The following is a 22,185-nucleotide window of genomic DNA, read 5'->3' as shown; positions in this document are numbered from 1 at the left end:
TCTCAATCTTAATGCCTTTTCTTTTCTAAAGGCTTGTTGAAGTGTCTGTATTTTGATTCTGCAGGCAAAGCTCCCCCTAACCTGCCCCAGGGTGTGCCACCCTTGTTGCATAACCAGTATATTGTGGGACCTGGAGGACTTCTGCCTGCCTACCCAGTAAGCAATTTAATTGTTCGTGTCTGTGAATGGTTAACTCTTGTTGCAAGTAGGCCCTCCAGACCTGCTGCTACCGATCTATGCCAAGGCATTTCTGTTGGCAAATGTTTCACTGTTCTTGTTCCAAATACTGAAGAATAAATGGAGTATGTGCAGAGGAGGTTTACCGTTGATAGTAAACTGTTGAAACATTGGTACATACCTAACATGGTTGCAGTTGAAGCTAAATGTGTGCTGTTATGGTTTTCATTGGTATCAAGTTTTAGGTCCTTTGAGGAAAATTAAACTCATTCATGTTTGTGTTACTGGAAGAGATTTACTATAGTAATGATTGAAAACTGCAATGTGTCCAATCTGTCCAGCTTAGCAAGATTACAGATAACATTTTGGTATATAACCAGGATCAACATATTTTGGTTATCTGTTTTATGAAGCAGAAACTTAATTTGAATTGTCTTTGTGTCACTCAATGAGAGGGAATGCTGTAGGCTGTTTTGTGCTTTAGTGATCTATTCTTAAATCCTGCTATGCTCAGACATAATGATTGCAGCAGAGAAGGCTGTTGCATTTATTTGAAAATCTGAGTGATATGTAGATTTTTTTACAAGTTGATGAATGATGCATCTTAGCCTGGAGAAGAGAAGGATCAGAGGTGACCTCATTGCCCTCTACAACTACCTGAAAGGTGGTTGTAGACAGGAGGGGGTTGGTCTCTTCTCCCAGGCAACCAGCACCAGAACAAGGGGACACAGTCTCAAGCTGTGCCAGGGGAGGTTTAGACTCGAGGTGAGGAAAAAGTTCTTCACTGAGCGAGTCGTTCGTCATTGGAATGTGCTGCCCAGGGAGGTGGTGGAGTCGCCGTCCCTGGAGGTGTTCAAGGGGAGATTGGACGTGGCACTTGGTGCCATGGTCTAGTTGTGAGGTCTGTTGGAACAGGTTGGACTTGATGATCCTTGGGGTCTCTTCCAACCTTAGTTACTGTGATACTGTGATCTGTGAAACTAATATTAAAGATGGGATGGTCAAACTCTTCTCAGAGGACTGCTGTCACCAAAAAACACCAGAGTGACAAGCCATTTTAAATTAATCTCTGTTAGCCTTAATGCTAAGGCCTGCTGTAATGACACAATGTGACAGATAGCTGTACACTTCTAAAATAGACTAAGCCTAGGTCAAACCCCGTTTCAAGCACCAAATTGGTCAGCATCAGGGAAAAGTGTTAATTATGTTGTATCTGTCTTTAAGCAGATTTATGGTTATGATGATCTGCAGATGCTTCAATCCAGGTTGCCAATGGTAAGTAAATGGCTTTATTTAATTCTATTTTCAGTGTTGATCATTTGTGCAACATAAATTGATGCACTCATGGTGATAAGACTTCATCCTTTATATATTCTGTTGTTTGAAATATTCACAGTTTCTCTAGATGGTGTAAAGTCATACAAAGTCCAGATGGAGAGCAGTGACAAGTAGTGTCCCTCAGGGGACGGTACTGGGTACTGTACTGTTTAATATTTTTATCAGTGCTGTAGACAGTGGGATGGAGTGCACCATCAGCAAGTTTGCAGATGACACCAATCTAAGTGGTATTGTTGACATGCCAGAGGGACCTGGACAAGGTGGAGAGGTGGGCCCACATGAACCTCATGAGGTTCAACAAGAGCAACTACAGGGTTCTGCACCTGGACCATAACAATCCTTGTTATCAGTACAGACTGGTGATGAAATGATAGAAGCAGCCCTGTGGAAAAGAGCTTGGGGGTGCTGATGGATGAGAAGCTGGACATGATCAGGCAGTGTGTGCCTGCAGCCCAGAAAGCAAATCACATCCTGGGCTGCATCAAAAGATATGTGGCCAGCAGATCCAGAGAGGTGATTCTGCCACTTCACTCTGCTCTGTGAGAAGTGATTCTGCCACTTTGCTCTGGTGAGACCTCACCTGGAGTACTGTTTGCAGGTCTGGAGCCCTCAGTATAGGAAGGACATGGACCTGATGAAGTGGGTCCAGAGGAGGGCCAGAAAAATGATCAGGGGGTTGAAGCACCTCTGGTATGAGGACAGGCTGAGAGAGCTGGGCTTGTACAGCCTGGAGAAGGCGAAGCTCTGGAGAGATCTAATAGCAGCTTTCCAGTACCTGAAGGGGGCCTACAAGAAGGATGGAGAGATACTCTTTACAAAGGCCTGTAGTAATAGGACAAGGGGCTCTGGCTTCAAACTAGAGACAAGCAAATTTAGATTGGATGTTAAGAACAAGCTCTTCACTATGAGGGTAGTGGAACACTAGCACAAGCTGCCCAGGGAGGTGGTTGGGGCCCCATCCCTGGAGATACTCGAAGTGAGGCTTGACAGAATTCTGGGCAGCCTGATCTAGTTGAGGATGCCCCTGCTTATTGTAGAGGGTATTGGACTAGATGATCTTTGAAGGTCCCTTCCAACCCAGACCGTTGTATGATTCTATGATATAGAGCAACTGTTGCATCATGCAGTTGTCCATCTGCAAGTGGAAGCAAGTGTGTGTGTTTCAAGTGGAGAATTTTTTGTTGTAACAACAGTATGACATCTTGCCAAATCTAGTTGAAATGCAAGTGTGATTGTTTTCTTTTTCCAAGAGATAGGATTGAACACATTGATCATGGCATGAAGGCATGATCCTTGGAAGAACTGTCAACTGACATGATTTGGATTATTTTTAGAGCAGCAAAATGCTACAATATTTGCAGTTCTGGGGCCAAGAAACACATGGCGTGATGGGTTCATCCTGTCTAGATGTCAGGTGCCGACAAAAGTCAGTCTATTGCTTCCCCTCCTCAGCTGGACAGAGGGGAGAAAATAAAATAAAAACTTAGGGGTTGAGATAAGAACCTGCAGAGATCATCCACCAATTATTGTCATAAGCAAAATGGACCTCACTAGAAATCAAATCAAAGTAGAATAATGAGAAATAAACCTAAATCTTAAAACCACCTTGCTCCTACTTCTCCCTTCTTCATTCCTGATTTCTCTACCATCTCTCTAAGAGCACAGGTGTATGGGGGATGAGGATTACAGTCTCTGTGGCTCCTTCCTCTTCAGGGAGAGGACTACTTGCACTCTTCCCACTGTTCCAGTGCAGAGTCCCTCTGGCGAGAGAGTCCCCATGGGCTACAGTTCTCAGGGTATAGTCATTCAGGAAGGACTTGCTCCAGTTTGTTCCCTGTGGGATCACAAGTTCTGCCAACAAGCCTCTCTCTCTTTGGGTCTGCAGACTTCCCATGGGGTCACAGCCTTCTTTGGACATGACCAGCTTTGGTGTCAGGTTCTCCACAGGCTGCAGGTGGATCTCTGCTCCACATTGACCTCTATGGGCTGCGGCTGCAGAGACAACCTGCCTCACAATAGTCTTAATCACAGGTTGCAGGGGAATCTTTACTCACAAGACCAGAGTAAGACTTTCCCCCTCCTTATTCGCTGACCATTGTGTTTGCAGAGCTGGTTCACTTGCACACGGTTGTTAACCTTGCACTTTCTCTGTTCATCCAGCTGCTGCTGAACAGGCTTTACCACCCCCACCCTCCCCCACCCTCCCACCATGATTAAAAAAGTTATCTCACAGGGGCTGCCAATGATGCAAATAGGCTTGGCCTTGTCCTCCTTGTCTGGAGGAGTCCAGAGCAGACCATCATTTGCTGTGCAGCGGCTTGAAAGGCAGAAAGCGCTGAGGAAGCGAGGGCCGGAAAGGCGACGCTGATGGTGTAGGGGCTGGCTAAACCCTGGCAGCGGCCTTTGCATGAGACTGAGGAAAGGGCGTCGGTGGGGAGGTACCGAGGAGAAGAGCGGGCACGGGCTTTGCAGAGCCCTGCTGGGAGCTGGGCTTTAGAGTAGGTGGTGGGTGGAGGTGGCTTCCCCGTACCCCCGAGGGCTCGTTCCCGCGCTTCTGAGACAAGAGGCACTGGCAAGCTTGCTTGCTTTGTTCTCAAAAAGTGTCTTTATTTTGTGTGGAATAAATAGGTGAATAAATAGCTAAAAACTGTTGTGAAAATAAATAGAGTCCATAAACAGAGGATGGGTCAGGGGAGGCTGAGGGTGCAGAGCCCTGCCTGCAGGGACTCTCGCCGTGGGTCAGGGGAGGTGGACAAGGGAGGGCGGTGCGGACGTAACGGTGGCGTCGTGGGTAGGGGTGCGTGGGGCGCTGTGGGGGCGGTTGGCGTCGTTGTGCTATTTGCGCGTGGTGCGAGTGAGGTTTTGGAGGTGCTGGAAGCAGGCACGAGCTTGGAGGCGGACTTGGTCCCAGGCGCAGGCGCTGTGGTTGTGGGTGTGGAGGAAGCCCTGGATGCTCGTGAAGTACTTGTTGATGCTGAGCAGCAGGTTGCGGGGCCCTTGGCCTTGGAAGAGCGTGCCGTTGTCTGTCAGGCATTGCTGGAGCCTCTGGATGTGGTGCTGGAGGTTGTTGAGGAGCTCTTGCTGTGCCCGGGCGTCCCAGTGTTGGGGGGTGCCGGGGCTGCTGAAGATGGCGAAGAGGTGCTGGAGGATGCGGAGGGCGATGGTGGCGGCTTGCTGTGGGTGGCTGTTGTGGAGAAGGGCGGTGGGAAGGGCGGGTGCCTGCTGGTGTTGGCAGGGCTGTGTCGGGCTGGGGGCCATGGTCTGGAGGAGCTGGAGGCTGTCCCAGGGGAAGGTGGCGTCGTGGGCATGCGGGTGGTAGCAGGCACGGGCCGTTGCGAGAGCCGTCAGGAGGAGCAGGAGCACGGGGGTGCCGTGCTGCAGGCGGGGTTGTAGGGTTGCGGGCGCAGCCATGGGGCGCCTGTGGACGCTGCGTGGGTGGTGCTGGGCAGGAGCCTGGGGAGGCTTGCCGGTGATGGTGGTGCGGGTGAGCGCTGCGCTTGGGGTGCTGCCAGGGGTCCGGCTTTATGTGGCGCGGCGGCTTTCCCTTCCTCGCTTTCTGTTGTCAGTGAGTTTCCGGCTGTGGTTTTCAGTTTTGGCCGGTGGCTGCGGTGGTCTTGGGGAAGTGGGTTGGTGAGGTGGCGGTGCTTTGCCGGTGGCGGGGAGGGAGGTTGGCTGTAGTGGTTGTGCGGGGGATGCGAAAGCGCCGGGGCAGAGTCCTTGTGGGCAGCTGTGCTGGGGAGGCGCGCGAGGGTTTCCTTGTGGCCTGCCGGGTGAGCTTGCGGGAGCCTCTCCTCTTCAGGCTGAAGTTTCCCTTCCTGCGCAAGTGTCTTTTCTCATCGGTGCTGCCCTGGTGTTGGACGTGGTCCGTTTTTCTTTTGCTCGTCCTCACTGAGATGAGAGCCAGGCTTTAGCTGGTCTTGTCTTTTTGTCTTGGGAAGGGCTGTGAGGTGATGTCACTTGGCAGAGGCTGGGAAGTTCCCATCCTGGAGCGAGGGCCTGGGGGTGGCGGGGGCTTGCGAGGAGGTGGCTCTGGGTGGAGGCCCCTGAGGTTTGGATGCATTTGTGGATGGAGCTGCCCCAGGTCGTTGTGTTTGAGGGTGACGAGAATGGGGAGGAAGGGCTTGACGGATTGAGAAAGAGTTTTGCTGCTCATCCTCCTGCTGCCGCTTCTGCAACGGGTGCCTAGCTGTGGTGCCAAGGACGTGCCCCTGTAGCTAGGGGCCCTTTGGTGTCTTCTCTGCCCCCATGCCTGAGGTGGCTGGAGAGCACAGGGCAAAGCGCGCCCTGTCGGAGAAGAGTCTTGCGTTTGGGATGGCTTGAGCCTGTTGGGCGCGAGTGCCTCCGGTCTCTTACGGAGTTTGTAATAGCGCGACTTGACAGAGGTGGCTGGCAGGGTTCGCTCTTCCTGGGCGGAGGAGGTATGTGAGGGAACATCAAGTCGGAGCGAGTGTGGAGTCAACTTTGGTGCGGTTTATCTGGAGAGCGGAAGTTTCAAGCATGCTTCTTCCCAGCTCGCTTAACCTTCCAGCAGGTTGTCCGGTGGTATGTCCCTCTGAAGTTTGGATCCCAGAGTTGCTGAAGCGGTTGCTCAGCCACAGCGTTCTCTCAACAGAACTGTCATAATGGAGTGATAGAGCAGCAGGGTCACCTCTGGAAGAGGAAAGGAAGGAGGAGCCAACCAAACGAAGAACTCCCTGGGTAACGATACCCTTGCAGACCCTCCAGGCGCCCCTCAGGGCACGGTTTGGTCCAACAGTAATACTGGCGCCTGGGCTCTTCTTGTTGCTCACTTGGGTCCAAAACATGATTGCAGTCTGTCATCTCCTGGCTGCTTGTTGAACTCCTTCACCACCGCCGGCCAGGCCGTTGTCTCGTCTAGTTGCACTTGCTGTCGGTGGCCGTAGCCTTGAAGCCTCCTTACCTTCTTGCTTATGCTGGACCCGGAGGCCCTGGTTTGACTAAGCAGGTTCATGTTCAATAAATCTAAGTGGCAATTTACAACTTGTGGGTGAAGGCTTCAGCAGCTCGAGCTGGCTGTGCTTAGTAGGTAAAACTAAGCAACCGCTAGACCCGTTCACACGGCGTGGTACCCCTTTCAGTGCTTCATTCCAGGGAAAACGGACTTAGTTAAGCTGAACAACTGGTATCTCCTAACGCCGAGAGGTATCCCGGCTCCAGGGGAGAGTTGCCGGGCGTGCAGTCCAGTTGGCATCCAGGGAGAATTCCCGTTGGGCTCGTCCGCTGATCTATTGCTGATGAAAAGATCTGGTTGCCGGAGATCATGGCTGTGAAGCCCCGCTGCCTAGCAGGGAGAGCCAAAAGACGGCTCACTTAGGCTGTCCTGTCGTGTTTGTGGGATAAAGCAGTTGGCTTGTAGTCAAGTCTCCTACAATGGGAGAGGTGTGCACGAGACTCCTTGTACCCAGAGCTGTCTTTGCGCGCTCTGCTCCTTTGCGGGTTTCCTAGAGGAGTTCTTGACCTGGCTGGCTAGGGCTCGGGCCCTTCCCTCCTTTGGACCCTGTACCTAATGGCTGCTGCCTTGGTTAAAAGGGAGGTCAGGTGCAGCCGTCACAGTGCCCCTGTACCCCTGGAGGAGGGGTGTCCCAGAGTGAGTGGGGTGGAGGTGGGGTTGAGCCAGGTGAAGAAGCTGTCGAGCTCTGGCGGAGGGGGCGGGGAGGTGGAGGAGGAGGAGGAGAGGTGGAGTTTGCTAACGCTTGAGGATTTTGCATCCCTTCCAGCAGCAGGGCTGGTGTTCTGCTGCTGTGAGAGAGGCTGCTGCGTGTTTTCCGAAAGCTTTTGGAGCAGGGGAAATGTGTGTTTGGTGGAGGTGTCAAAGCGGTGGCAGGCAGTGCTGTGCTGGTGGAGTGTGGACACGTGCGTGATGTTTTGGCGTACCTAGGTGCCGTTGCTGGCGGAGGTGGGGTGATGTTGGAGGTCCTGGCTGGATGTGGGGCATCTTGTGCTAGAGTAGGCGGTGATGCGAGGTGTTTCCGAGCAGTGCAACGAGAGAGTTGTCTGCCTGCGGTGGCAAGAGGGGCAGAACTCGGCCTGATGCAAGCCGGTCCTGCTGTGCCTCTCTTTGATCAAACCACGGAATGGTTTGGGTTGGGCGAGGCCTTTGAAGGTCACCTGGTGTAACCCCTCGTGCAGGGCCGCAGGGTGGTCTTGAACTCAATGGGGTGCCTCAGAGCCCCATCTGACCTGACCTGGATTGTTTCCAGGGATGGGGCACCTAGCACCTCTCTGGGCGGCCTGTTGCCATGCCCCACCACGCTTGCGGTGGCAAGTGTCTTCCTTGTACCGCATCAAGGCACTTTGAGTTGGAAACCATTACCCCTTGTCCTCTGGCTTCAGGGCCCCGTCTTCTTACAGGTGCCCTTTGAGTACTGAAAGGCCACAGGAAGGTTTCCCTTGAGCCTTCTCTTTGTCAGGCCAGATGACCCCAACTCTCTCAGCCTTTCTTCACGGGAGAGGTGTTCCATGCCTCTGATGGTTTCCGTGGCCCTCCTCTGGACCTCCTCCAGCAGGTGTGTGTGTTCCTTGTCTGGAGGAGTCCAGAGCAGACCATCATTTGCTGTGCAGCGGCTTGAAAGGCAGAAAGCGCTGAGGAAGCGAGGGCCGGAAAGGCGACGCTGATGGTGTAGGGGCTGGCTAAACCCTGGCAGCGGCCTTTGCATGAGACTGAGGAAAGGGCGTCGGTGGGGAGGTACCGAGGAGAAGAGCGGGCACGGGCTTTGCAGAGCCCTGCTGGGAGCTGGGCTTTAGAGTAGGTGGTGGGTGGAGGTGGCTTCCCCGTACCCCCGAGGGCTCGTTCCCGTGCTTCTGAGACAAGAGGCACTGGCAAGCTTGCTTGCTTTGTTCTCAAAAAGTGTCTTTATTTTGTGTGGAATAAATAGGTGAATAAATAGCTAGAAACTGTTGTGAAAATAAATAGAGTCCATAAATAGAGGATGGGTCAGGGGAGGCTGAGGGTGCAGAGCCCTGCCTGCAGGGACTCTCGCCGTGGGTCAGGGGAGGTGGACAAGGGAGGGCGGTGCGGACGTAACGGTGGCGTCGTGGGTAGGGGTGCGTGGGGCGCTGTGGGGGCGGTTGGCGTCGTTGTGCTATTTGCGCGTGGTGCGAGTGAGGTTTTGGAGGTGCTGGAAGCAGGCACGAGCTTGGAGGCGGACTTGGTCCCAGGCGCAGGCGCTGTGGTTGTGGGTGTGGAGGAAGCCCTGGATGCTCGTGAAGTACTTGTTGATGCTGAGCAGCAGGTTGCGGGGCCCTTGGCCTTGGAAGAGCGTGCCGTTGTCTGTCAGGCATTGCTGGAGCCTCTGGATGTGGTGCTGGAGGTTGTTGAGGAGCTCTTGCTGTGCCCGGGCGTCCCAGTGTTGGGGGGTGCCGGGGCTGCTGAAGATGGCGAAGAGGTGCTGGAGGATGCGGAGGGCGATGGTGGCGGCTTGCTGTGGGTGGCTGTTGTGGAGAAGGGCGGTGGGAAGGGCGGGTGCCTGCTGGTGTTGGCAGGGCTGTGTCGGGCTGGGGGCCATGGTCTGGAGGAGCTGGAGGCTGTCCCAGGGGAAGGTGGCGTCGTGGGCATGCGGGTGGTAGCAGGCACGGGCCGTTGCGAGAGCCGTCAGGAGGAGCAGGAGCACGGGGGTGCCGTGCTGCAGGCGGGGTTGTAGGGTTGCGGGCGCAGCCATGGGGCGCCTGTGGACGCTGCGTGGGTGGTGCTGGGCAGGAGCCTGGGGAGGCTTGCCGGTGATGGTGGTGCGGGTGAGCGCTGCGCTTGGGGTGCTGCCAGGGGTCCGGCTTTATGTGGCGCGGCGGCTTTCCCTTCCTCGCTTTCTGTTGTCAGTGAGTTTCCGGCTGTGGTTTCCAGTTTTGGCCGGTGGCTGCGGTGGTCTTGGGGAAGTGCGTTGGTGAGGTGGCGGTGCTTTGCCGGTGGCGGGGAGGGAGGTTGGCTGTAGTGGTTGTGCGGGGGATGCGAAAGCGCCGGGGCAGAGTCCTTGTGGGCAGCTGTGCTGGGGAGGCGCGCGAGGGTTTCCTTGTGGCCTGCCGGGTGAGCTTGCGGGAGCCTCTCCTCTTCAGGCTGAAGTTTCCCTTCCTGCGCAAGTGTCTTTTCTCATCGGTGCTGCCCTGGTGTTGGACGTGGTCCGTTTTTCTTTTGCTCGTCCTCACTGAGATGAGAGCCAGGCTTTAGCTGGTCTTGTCTTTTTGTCTTGGGAAGGGCTGTGAGGTGATGTCACTTGGCAGAGGCTGGGAAGTTCCCATCCTGGAGCGAGGGCCTGGGGGTGGCGGGGGCTTGCGAGGAGGTGGCTCTGGGTGGAGGCCCTTGAGGTTTGGATGCATTTGTGGATGGAGCTGCCCCAGGTCGTTGTGTTTGAGGGTGACGAGAATGGGGAGGAAGGGCTTGACGGATTGAGAAAGAGTTTTGCTGCTCATCCTCCTGCTGCCGCTTCTGCAACGGGTGCCTAGCTGTGGTGCCAAGGACGTGCCCCTGTAGCTAGGGGCCCTTTGGTGTCTTCTCTGCCCCCATGCCTGAGGTGGCTGGAGAGCACAGGGCAAAGCGCGCCCTGTCGGAGAAGAGTCTTGCGTTTGGGATGGCTTGAGCCTGTTGGGCGCGAGTGCCTCAGGTCTCTTACGGAGTTTGTAAAAGCGCGACTTGACAGAGGTGGCTGGCAGGGTTCGCTCTTCCTGGGCGGAGGAGGTATGTGAGGGAACATCAAGTCAGAGCAAGTGTGGAGTCAACTTTGGTGCGGTTTATCTGGAGAGCGGAAGTTTCAAGCATGCTTCTTCCCAGCTCGCTTAACCTTCCAGCAGGTTGTCCGGTGGTATGTCCCTCTGAAGTTTGGATCCCAGAGTTGCTGAAGCGGTTGCTCAGCCACAGCGTTCTCTCAACAGAACTGTCATAATGGAGTGATAGAGCAGCAGGGTCACCTCTGGAAGAGGAAAGGAAGGAGGAGCCAACCAAACGAAGAACTCCCTGGGTAACGATACCCTTGCAGACCCTCCAGGCGCCCCTCAGGGCACGGTTTGGTCCAACAGTAATACTGGCGCCTGGGCTCTTCTTGTTGCTCACTTGGGTCCAAAACATGATTGCAGTCTGTCATCTCCTGGCTGCTTGTTGAACTCCTTCACCACCGCCGGCCAGGCCGTTGTCTCGTCTAGTTGCACTTGCTGTCGGTGGCCGTAGCCTTGAAGCCTCCTTACCTTCTTGCTTATGCTGGACCCGGAGGCCCTGGTTTGACTAAGCAGGTTCATGTTCAATAAATCTAAGTGGCAATTTACAACTTGTGGGTGAAGGCTTCAGCAGCTTGAGCTGGCTGTGCTTAGTAGGTAAAACTAAGCAACCGCTAGTCCCGTTCACACGGCGTGGTACCCCTTTCAGTGCTTCATTCCAGGGAAAACGGACTTAGTTAAGCTGAACAACTGGTATCTCCTAACGCCAAGAGGTATCCCGGCTCCAGGGGAGAGTTGCCGGGCGTGCAGTCCAGTTGGCATCCAGGGAGAATTCCCGTTGGGCTCGTCCGCTGATCTGTTGCTGATGAAAAGATCTGGTTGCCGGAGATCATGGCTGTGAAGCCCCGCTGCCTAGCAGGGAGAGCCAAAAGACGGCTCACTTAGGCTGTCCTGTCGTGTTTGTGGGATAAAGCAGTTGGCTCGTAGTCACGTCTCCTACAATGGGAGAGGTGCGCACGAGACTCCTTGTACCCAGAGCTGTCTTTGCGCGCTCTGCTCCTTTGCGGGTTTCCTAGAGGAGTTCTTGACCTGGCTGGCTAGGGCTCGGGCCCTTCCCTCCTTTGGACCCTGTACCTAATGGCTGCTGCCTTGGTTAAAAGGGAGGTCAGGTGCAGCCGTCACAGTGCCCCTGTACCCCTGGAGGAGGAGTGTCCCAGAGTGAGTGGGGTGGAGGTGGGGTTGAGCCAGGTGAAGAAGCTGTCGAGCTCTGGCGGAGGGGGCGGGGAGGTGGAGGAGGAGGAGGAGAGGTGGAGTTTGCTAACGCTTGAGGATTTTGCATCCCTTCCAGCAGCAGGGCTGGTGTTCTGCTGCTGTGAGAGAGGCTGCTGCGTGTTTTCCGAAAGCTTTTGGAGCAGGGGAAATGTGTGTTTGGTGGAGGTGTCAAAGCGGTGGCAGGCAGTGCTGTGCTGGTGGAGTGTGGACACGTGCGTGATGTTTTGGCGTACCTAGGTGCCGTTGCTGGCGGAGGTGGGGTGATGTTGGAGGTCCTGGCTGGACGTGGGGCATCTTGTGCTAGAGTAGGCGGTGATGCGAGGTGTTTCCGAGCAGTGCAACGAGAGAGTTGTCTGCCTGCGGTGGCAAGAGGGGCAGAACTCGGCCTGATGCAAGCCGGTCCTGCTGTGCCTCTCTTTCATCGAACCACGGAATGGTTTGGGTTGGGCGAGGCCTTTGAAGGTCACCTGGTGTAACCCCTCGTGCAGGGCCACAGGGTGGTCTTGAACTCGATGGGGTGCCTCAGAGCCCCATCTGACCTGACCTGGATTGTTTCCAGGGATGGGGCACCTAGCACCTCTCTGGGCGGCCTGTTGCCATGCCCCACCACGCTTGCGGTGGCAAGTGTCTTCCTTGTACCGCATCAAGGCACTTTGAGTTGGAAACCATTACCCCTTGTCCTCTGGCTTCAGGGCCCCGTCTTCTTACAGGTGCCCTTTGAGTACTGAAAGGCCACAGGAAGGTTTCCCTTGAGCCTTCTCTTTGTCAGGCCAGATGACCCCAACTCTCTCAGCCTTTCTTCACGGGAGAGGTGTTCCATGCCTCTGATGGTTTCTGTGGCCCTCCTCTGGACCTCCTCCAGCAGGTGTGTGTGTTCCTTGTCTGGAGGAGTCCAGAGCAGACCATCATTTGCTGTGCAGCGGCTTGAAAGGCAGAAAGCGCTGAGGAAGCGAGGGCCGGAAAGGCGACGCTGATGGTGTAGGGGCTGGCTAAACCCTGGCAGCGGCCTTTGCATGAGACTGAGGAAAGGGCGTCGGGGGGGAGGTACCGAGGAGAAGAGCGGGCACGGGCTTTGCAGAGCCCTGCTGGGAGCTGGGCTTTAGAGTAGGTGGTGGGTGGAGGTGGCTTCCCCGTACCCCCGAGGGCTCGTTCCCGCGCTTCTGAGACAAGAGGCACTGGCAAGCTTGCTTGCTTTGTTCTCAAAAAGTGTCTTTATTTTGTGTGGAATAAATAGGTGAATAAATAGCTAAAAACTGTTGTGAAAATAAATAGAGTCCATAAACAGAGGATGGGTCAGGGGAGGCTGAGGGTGCAGAGCCCTGCCTGCAGGGACTCTCGCCGTGGGTCAGGGGAGGTGGACAAGGGAGGGCGGTGCGGACGTAACGGTGGCGTCGTGGGTAGGGGTGCGTGGGGCGCTGTGGGGGCGGTTGGCGTCGTTGTGCTATTTGCGCGTGGTGCGAGTGAGGTTTTGGAGGTGCTGGAAGCAGGCACGAGCTTGGAGGCGGACTTGGTCCCAGGCGCAGGCGCTGTGGTTGTGGGTGTGGAGGAAGCCCTGGATGCTCGTGAAGTACTTGTTGATGCTGAGCAGCAGGTTGCGGGGCCCTTGGCCTTGGAAGAGCGTGCCGTTGTCTGTCAGGCATTGCTGGAGCCTCTGGATGTGGTGCTGGAGGTTGTTGAGGAGCTCTTGCTGTGCCCGGGCGTCCCAGTGTTGGGGGGTGCCGGGGCTGCTGAAGATGGCGAAGAGGTGCTGGAGGATGCGGAGGGCGATGGTGGCGGCTTGCTGTGGGTGGCTGTTGTGGAGAAGGGCGGTGGGAAGGGCGGGTGCCTGCTGGTGTTGGCAGGGCTGTGTCGGGCTGGGGGCCATGGTCTGGAGGAGCTGGAGGCTGTCCCAGGGGAAGGTGGCGTCGTGGGCATGCGGGTGGTAGCAGGCACGGGCCGTTGCGAGAGCCGTCAGGACGAGCAGGAGCACGGGGGTGCCGTGCTGCAGGCGGGGTTGTAGGGTTGCGGGCGCAGCCATGGGGCGCCTGTGGACGCTGCGTGGGTGGTGCTGGGCAGGAGCCTGGGGAGGCTTGCCGGTGATGGTGGTGCGGGTGAGCGCTGCGCTTGGGGTGCTGCCAGGGGTCCGGCTTTATGTGGCGCGGCGGCTTTCCCTTCCTCGCTTTCTGTTGTCAGTGAGTTTCCGGCTGTGGTTTTCAGTTTTGGCCGGTGGCTGCGGTGGTCTTGGGGAAGTGCGTTGGTGAGGTGGCGGTGCTTTGCCGGTGGCGGGGAGGGAGGTTGGCTGTAGTGGTTGTGCGGGGGATGCGAAAGCGCCGGGGCAGAGTCCTTGTGGGCAGCTGTGCTGGGGAGGCGCGCGAGGGTTTCCTTGTGGCCTGCCGGGTGAGCTTGCGGGAGCCTCTCCTCTTCAGGCTGAAGTTTCCCTTCCTGCGCAAGTGTCTTTTCTCATCGGTGCTGCCCTGGTGTTGGACGTGGTCCGTTTTTCTTTTGCTCGTCCTCACTGAGATGAGAGCCAGGCTTTAGCTGGTCTTGTCTTTTTGTCTTGGGAAGGGCTGTGAGGTGATGTCACTTGGCAGAGGCTGGGAAGTTCCCATCCTGGAGCGAGGGCCTGGGGGTGGCGGGGGCTTGCGAGGAGGTGGCTCTGGGTGGAGGCCCTTGAGGTTTGGATGCATTTGTGGATGGAGCTGCCCCAGGTCGTTGTGTTTGAGGGTGACGAGAATGGGGAGGAAGGGCTTGACGGATTGAGAAAGAGTTTTGCTGCTCATCCTCCTGCTGCCGCTTCTGCAACGGGTGCCTAGCTGTGGTGCCAAGGACGTGCCCCTGTAGCTAGGGGCCCTTTGGTGTCTTCTCTGCCCCCATGCCTGAGGTGGCTGGAGAGCACAGGGCAAAGCGCGCCCTGTCGGAGAAGAGTCTTGCGTTTGGGATGGCTTGAGCCTGTTGGGCGCGAGTGCCTCAGGTCTCTTACGGAGTTTGTAAAAGCGCGACTTGACAGAGGTGGCTGGCAGGGTTCGCTCTTCCTGGGCGGAGGAGGTATGTGAGGGAACATCAAGTCAGAGCAAGTGTGGAGTCAACTTTGGTGCGGTTTATCTGGAGAGCGGAAGTTTCAAGCATGCTTCTTCCCAGCTCGCTTAACCTTCCAGCAGGTTGTCCGGTGGTATGTCCCTCTGAAGTTTGGATCCCAGAGTTGCTGAAGCGGTTGCTCAGCCACAGCGTTCTCTCAACAGAACTGTCATAATGGAGTGATAGAGCAGCAGGGTCACCTCTGGAAGAGGAAAGGAAGGAGGAGCCAACCAAACGAAGAACTCCCTGGGTAACGATACCCTTGCAGACCCTCCAGGCGCCCCTCAGGGCACGGTTTGGTCCAACAGTAATACTGGCGCCTGGGCTCTTCTTGTTGCTCACTTGGGTCCAAAACATGATTGCAGTCTGTCATCTCCTGGCTGCTTGTTGAACTCCTTCACCACCGCCGGCCAGGCCGTTGTCTCGTCTAGTTGCACTTGCTGTCGGTGGCCGTAGCCTTGAAGCCTCCTTACCTTCTTGCTTATGCTGGACCCGGAGGCCCTGGTTTGACTAAGCAGGTTCATGTTCAATAAATCTAAGTGGCAATTTACAACTTGTGGGTGAAGGCTTCAGCAGCTTGAGCTGGCTGTGCTTAGTAGGTAAAACTAAGCAACCGCTAGTCCCGTTCACACGGCGTGGTACCCCTTTCAGTGCTTCATTCCAGGGAAAACGGACTTAGTTAAGCTGAACAACTGGTATCTCCTAACGCCAAGAGGTATCCCGGCTCCAGGGGAGAGTTGCCGGGCGTGCAGTCCAGTTGGCATCCAGGGAGAATTCCCGTTGGGCTCGTCCGCTGATCTGTTGCTGATGAAAAGATCTGGTTGCCGGAGATCATGGCTGTGAAGCCCCGCTGCCTAGCAGGGAGAGCCAAAAGACGGCTCACTTAGGCTGTCCTGTCGTGTTTGTGGGATAAAGCAGTTGGCTCGTAGTCAAGTCTCCTACAATGGGAGAGGTGTGCACGAGACTCCTTGTACCCAGAGCTGTCTTTGCGCGCTCTGCTCCTTTGCGGGTTTCCTAGAGGAGTTCTTGACCTGGCTGGCTAGGGCTCGGGCCCTTCCCTCCTTTGGACCCTGTACCTAATGGCTGCTGCCTTGGTTAAAAGGGAGGTCAGGTGCAGCCGTCACAGTGCCCCTGTACCCCTGGAGGAGGAGTGTCCCAGAGTGAGTGGGGTGGAGGTGGGGTTGAGCCAGGTGAAGAAGCTGTCGAGCTCTGGCGGAGGGGGCGGGGAGGTGGAGGAGGAGGAGGAGAGGTGGAGTTTGCTAACGCTTGAGGATTTTGCATCCCTTCCAGCAGCAGGGCTGGTGTTCTGCTGCTGTGAGAGAGGCTGCTGCGTGTTTTCCGAAAGCTTTTGGAGCAGGGGAAATGTGTGTTTGGTGGAGGTGTCAAAGCGGTGGCAGGCAGTGCTGTGCTGGTGGAGTGTGGACACGTGCGTGATGTTTTGGCGTACCTAGGTGCCGTTGCTGGCGGAGGTGGGGTGATGTTGGAGGTCCTGGCTGGACGTGGGGCATCTTGTGCTAGAGTAGGCGGTGATGCGAGGTGTTTCCGAGCAGTGCAACGAGAGAGTTGTCTGCCTGCGGTGGCAAGAGGGGCAGAACTCGGCCTGATGCAAGCCGGTCCTGCTGTGCCTCTCTTTCATCGAACCACGGAATGGTTTGGGTTGGGCGAGGCCTTTGAAGGTCACCTGGTGTAACCCCTCGTGCAGGGCCACAGGGTGGTCTTGAACTCGATGGGGTGCCTCAGAGCCCCATCTGACCTGACCTGGATTGTTTCCAGGGATGGGGCACCTAGCACCTCTCTGGGCGGCCTGTTGCCATGCCCCACCACGCTTGCGGTGGCAAGTGTCTTCCTTGTACCGCATCAAGGCACTTTGAGTTGGAAACCATTACCCCTTGTCCTCTGGCTTCAGGGCCCCGTCTTCTTACAGGTGCCCTTTGAGTACTGAAAGGCCACAGGAAGGTTTCCCTTGAGCCTTCTCTTTGTCAGGCCAGATGACCCCAACTCTCTCAGCCTTTCTTCACGGGAGAGGTGTTCCATGCCTCTGATGGTTTCTGTGGCCCTCCTCTGGACCTCCTCCAGCAGGTGTGTGTGTTCCTTGTCTGGAGGAGTCCAGAGCAGACCATCATTTGCTGTGCAGCGGCTTGAAAGGCAGAAAGCGCTGAGGAAGCGAGGGCCGGAAAGGCGACGCTGATGGTGTAGGGGCTGGCTAAACCCTGGCAGCGGCCTTTGCATGAGACTGAGGAAAGGGCGTCGGTGGGGAGGTACCGAGGAGAAGAGCGGGCACGGGCTTTGCAGAGCCCTGCTGGGAGCTGGGCTTTAGAGTAGGTGGTGGGTGGAGGTGGCTTCCCCGTACCCCCGAGGGCTCGTTCCCGCGCTTCTGAGACAAGAGGCACTGGCAAGCTTGCTTGCTTTGTTCTCAAAAAGTGTCTTTATTTTGTGTGGAATAAATAGGTGAATAAATAGCTAAAAACTGTTGTGAAAATAAATAGAGTCCATAAACAGAGGATGGGTCAGGGGAGGCTGAGGGTGCAGAGCCCTGCCTGCAGGGACTCTCGCCGTGGGTCAGGGGAGGTGGACAAGGGAGGGCGGTGCGGACGTAACGGTGGCGTCGTGGGTAGGGGTGCGTGGGGCGCTGTGGGGGCGGTTGGCGTCGTTGTGCTATTTGCGCGTGGTGCGAGTGAGGTTTTGGAGGTGCTGGAAGCAGGCACGAGCTTGGAGGCGGACTTGGTCCCAGGCGCAGGCGCTGTGGTTGTGGGTGTGGAGGAAGCCCTGGATGCTCGTGAAGTACTTGTTGATGCTGAGCAGCAGGTTGCGGGGCCCTTGGCCTTGGAAGAGCGTGCCGTTGTCTGTCAGGCATTGCTGGAGCCTCTGGATGTGGTGCTGGAGGTTGTTGAGGAGCTCTTGCTGTGCCCGGGCGTCCCAGTGTTGGGGGGTGCCGGGGCTGCTGAAGATGGCGAAGAGGTGCTGGAGGATGCGGAGGGCGATGGTGGCGGCTTGCTGTGGGTGGCTGTTGTGGAGAAGGGCGGTGGGAAGGGCGGGTGCCTGCTGGTGTTGGCAGGGCTGTGTCGGGCTGGGGGCCATGGTCTGGAGGAGCTGGAGGCTGTCCCAGGGGAAGGTGGCGTCGTGGGCATGCGGGTGGTAGCAGGCACGGGCCGTTGCGAGAGCCGTCAGGACGAGCAGGAGCACCGGGGTGCCGTGCTGCAGGCGGGGTTGTAGGGTTGCGGGCACAGCCATGGGGCGCCTGTGGACGCTGCGTGGGTGGTGCTGGGCAGGAGCCTGGGGAGGCTTGCCGGTGATGGTGGTGCGGGTGAGCGCTGCGCTTGGGGTGCTGCCAGGGGTCCGGCTTTATGTGGCGCGGCGGCTTTCCCTTCCTCGCTTTCTGTTGTCAGTGAGTTTCCGGCTGTGGTTTTCAGTTTTGGCCGGTGGCTGCGGTGGTCTTGGGGAAGTGCGTTGGTGAGGTGGCGGTGCTTTGCCGGTGGCGGGGAGGGAGGTTGGCTGTAGTGGTTGTGCGGGGGATGCGAAAGCGCCGGGGCAGAGTCCTTGTGGGCAGCTGTGCTGGGGAGGCGCGCGAGGGTTTCCTTGTGGCCTGCCGGGTGAGCTTGCGGGAGCCTCTCCTCTTCAGGCTGAAGTTTCCCTTCCTGCGCAAGTGTCTTTTCTCATCGGTGCTGCCCTGGTGTTGGACGTGGTCCGTTTTTCTTTTGCTCGTCCTCACTGAGATGAGAGCCAGGCTTTAGCTGGTCTTGTCTTTTTGTCTTGGGAAGGGCTGTGAGGTGATGTCACTTGGCAGAGGCTGGGAAGTTCCCATCCTGGAGCGAGGGCCTGGGGGTGGCGGGGGCTTGCGAGGAGGTGGCTCTGGGTGGAGGCCCTTGAGGTTTGGATGCATTTGTGGATGGAGCTGCCCCAGGTCGTTGTGTTTGAGGGTGACGAGAATGGGGAGGAAGGGCTTGACGGATTGAGAAAGAGTTTTGCTGCTCATCCTCCTGCTGCCGCTTCTGCAACGGGTGCCTAGCTGTGGTGCCAAGGACGTGCCCCTGTAGCTAGGGGCCCTTTGGTGTCTTCTCTGCCTCCATGCCTGAGGTGGCTGGAGAGCACAGGGCAAAGCGCGCCCTGTCGGAGAAGAGTCTTGCGTTTGGGATGGCTTGAGCCTGTTGGGCGCGAGTGCCTCAGGTCTCTTACGGAGTTTGTAAAAGCGCGACTTGACAGAGGTGGCTGGCAGGGTTCGCTCTTCCTGGGCGGAGGAGGTATGTGAGGGAACATCAAGTCAGAGCAAGTGTGGAGTCAACTTTGGTGCGGTTTATCTGGAGAGCGGAAGTTTCAAGCATGCTTCTTCCCAGCTCGCTTAACCTTCCAGCAGGTTGTCCGGTGGTATGTCCCTCTGAAGTTTGGATCCCAGAGTTGCTGAAGCGGTTGCTCAGCCACAGCGTTCTCTCAACAGAACTGTCATAATGGAGTGATAGAGCAGCAGGGTCACCTCTGGAAGAGGAAAGGAAGGAGGAGCCAACCAAACGAAGAACTCCCTGGGTAACGATACCCTTGCAGACCCTCCAGGCGCCCCTCAGGGCACGGTTTGGTCCAACAGTAATACTGGCGCCTGGGCTCTTCTTGTTGCTCACTTGGGTCCAAAACATGATTGCAGTCTGTCATCTCCTGGCTGCTTGTTGAACTCCTTCACCACCGCCGGCCAGGCCGTTGTCTCGTCTAGTTGCACTTGCTGTCGGTGGCCGTAGCCTTGAAGCCTCCTTACCTTCTTGCTTATGCTGGACCCGGAGGCCCTGGTTTGACTAAGCAGGTTCATGTTCAATAAATCTAAGTGGCAATTTACAACTTGTGGGTGAAGGCTTCAGCAGCTTGAGCTGGCTGTGCTTAGTAGGTAAAACTAAGCAACCGCTAGTCCCGTTCACACGGCGTGGTACCCCTTTCAGTGCTTCATTCCAGGGAAAACGGACTTAGTTAAGCTGAACAACTGGTATCTCCTAACGCCAAGAGGTATCCCGGCTCCAGGGGAGAGTTGCCGGGCGTGCAGTCCAGTTGGCATCCAGGGAGAATTCCCGTTGGGCTCGTCCGCTGATCTGTTGCTGATGAAAAGATCTGGTTGCCAGAGATCATGGCTGTGAAGCCCCGCTGCCTAGCAGGGAGAGCCAAAAGACGGCTCACTTAGGCTGTCCTGTCGTGTTTGTGGGATAAAGCAGTTGGCTCGTAGTCACGTCTCCTACAATGGGAGAGGTGCGCACGAGACTCCTTGTACCCAGAGCTGTCTTTGCGCGCTCTGCTCCTTTGCGGGTTTCCTAGAGGAGTTCTTGACCTGGCTGGCTAGGGCTCGGGCCCTTCCCTCCTTTGGACCCTGTACCTAATGGCTGCTGCCTTGGTTAAAAGGGAGGTCAGGTGCAGCCGTCACAGTGCCCCTGTACCCCTGGAGGAGGAGTGTCCCAGAGTGAGTGGGGTGGAGGTGGGGTTGAGCCAGGTGAAGAAGCTGTCGAGCTCTGGCGGAGGGGGCGGGGAGGTGGAGGAGGAGGAGGAGAGGTGGAGTTTGCTAACGCTTGAGGATTTTGCATCCCTTCCAGCAGCAGGGCTGGTGTTCTGCTGCTGTGAGAGAGGCTGCTGCGTGTTTTCCGAAAGCTTTTGGAGCAGGGGAAATGTGTGTTTGGTGGAGGTGTCAAAGCGGTGGCAGGCAGTGCTGTGCTGGTGGAGTGTGGACACGTGCGTGATGTTTTGGCGTACCTAGGTGCCGTTGCTGGCGGAGGTGGGGTGATGTTGGAGGTCCTGGCTGGACGTGGGGCATCTTGTGCTAGAGTAGGCGGTGATGCGAGGTGTTTCCGAGCAGTGCAACGAGAGAGTTGTCTGCCTGCGGTGGCAAGAGGGGCAGAACTCGGCCTGATGCAAGCCGGTCCTGCTGTGCCTCTCTTTCATCGAACCACGGAATGGTTTGGGTTGGGCGAGGCCTTTGAAGGTCACCTGGTGTAACCCCTCGTGCAGGGCCACAGGGTGGTCTTGAACTCGATGGGGTGCCTCAGAGCCCCATCTGACCTGACCTGGATTGTTTCCAGGGATGGGGCACCTAGCACCTCTCTGGGCGGCCTGTTGCCATGCCCCACCACGCTTGCGGTGGCAAGTGTCTTCCTTGTACCGCATCAAGGCACTTTGAGTTGGAAACCATTACCCCTTGTCCTCTGGCTTCAGGGCCCCGTCTTCTTACAGGTGCCCTTTGAGTACTGAAAGGCCACAGGAAGGTTTCCCTTGAGCCTTCTCTTTGTCAGGCCAGATGACCCCAACTCTCTCAGCCTTTCTTCACGGGAGAGGTGTTCCATGCCTCTGATGGTTTCTGTGGCCCTCCTCTGGACCTCCTCCAGCAGGTGTGTGTGTTCCTTGTCTGGAGGAGTCCAGAGCAGACCATCATTTGCTGTGCAGCGGCTTGAAAGGCAGAAAGCGCTGAGGAAGCGAGGGCCGGAAAGGCGACGCTGATGGTGTAGGGGCTGGCTAAACCCTGGCAGCGGCCTTTGCATGAGACTGAGGAAAGGGCGTCGGTGGGGAGGTACCGAGGAGAAGAGCGGGCACGGGCTTTGCAGAGCCCTGCTGGGAGCTGGGCTTTAGAGTAGGTGGTGGGTGGAGGTGGCTTCCCCGTACCCCCGAGGGCTCGTTCCCGCGCTTCTGAGACAAGAGGCACTGGCAAGCTTGCTTGCTTTGTTCTCAAAAAGTGTCTTTATTTTGTGTGGAATAAATAGGTGAATAAATAGCTAAAAACTGTTGTGAAAATAAATAGAGTCCATAAACAGAGGATGGGTCAGGGGAGGCTGAGGGTGCAGAGCCCTGCCTGCAGGGACTCTCGCCGTGGGTCAGGGGAGGTGGACAAGGGAGGGCGGTGCGGACGTAACGGTGGCGTCGTGGGTAGGGGTGCGTGGGGCGCTGTGGGGGCGGTTGGCGTCGTTGTGCTATTTGCGCGTGGTGCGAGTGAGGTTTTGGAGGTGCTGGAAGCAGGCACGAGCTTGGAGGCGGACTTGGTCCCAGGCGCAGGCGCTGTGGTTGTGGGTGTGGAGGAAGCCCTGGATGCTCGTGAAGTACTTGTTGATGCTGAGCAGCAGGTTGCGGGGCCCTTGGCCTTGGAAGAGCGTGCCGTTGTCTGTCAGGCATTGCTGGAGCCTCTGGATGTGGTGCTGGAGGTTGTTGAGGAGCTCTTGCTGTGCCCGGGCGTCCCAGTGTTGGGGGGTGCCGGGGCTGCTGAAGATGGCGAAGAGGTGCTGGAGGATGCGGAGGGCGATGGTGGCGGCTTGCTGTGGGTGGCTGTTGTGGAGAAGGGCGGTGGGAAGGGCGGGTGCCTGCTGGTGTTGGCAGGGCTGTGTCGGGCTGGGGGCCATGGTCTGGAGGAGCTGGAGGCTGTCCCAGGGGAAGGTGGCGTCGTGGGCATGCGGGTGGTAGCAGGCACGGGCCGTTGCGAGAGCCGTCAGGACGAGCAGGAGCACGGGGGTGCCGTGCTGCAGGCGGGGTTGTAGGGTTGCGGGCGCAGCCATGGGGCGCCTGTGGACGCTGCGTGGGTGGTGCTGGGCAGGAGCCTGGGGAGGCTTGCCGGTGATGGTGGTGCGGGTGAGCGCTGCGCTTGGGGTGCTGCCAGGGGTCCGGCTTTATGTGGCGCGGCGGCTTTCCCTTCCTCGCTTTCTGTTGTCAGTGAGTTTCCGGCTGTGGTTTTCAGTTTTGGCC

General features: G+C 57.0%; 1 protein-coding gene across 1 annotated transcript in view; it reads left to right on the top strand.

Annotated features, from left to right (window-relative positions):
* The window catches only part of UBAP2 (ubiquitin associated protein 2), a 135,238-nt gene that overhangs the window by 90,764 nt on the left and 22,289 nt on the right, over positions 1-22,185 (top strand). Inside the window, exons 20-21 of the mRNA XM_054178655.1 lie at positions 65-156; positions 1,405-1,452. Of these exons, the coding sequence (XP_054034630.1) occupies positions 65-156; positions 1,405-1,452 (140 nt within the window). The remainder of the gene's footprint in view (positions 1-64; positions 157-1,404; positions 1,453-22,185) is intronic.

The sequence above is a fragment of the Dryobates pubescens genome, chromosome Z, assembly GCF_014839835.1.
Source record: "Dryobates pubescens isolate bDryPub1 chromosome Z, bDryPub1.pri, whole genome shotgun sequence".
Taxonomy (NCBI): Eukaryota; Metazoa; Chordata; class Aves; order Piciformes; family Picidae; genus Dryobates; species Dryobates pubescens.
The sequence above is the reverse complement of the archived record's forward strand: the minus strand, read 5'-3'. Positions and strand labels throughout refer to the sequence as shown.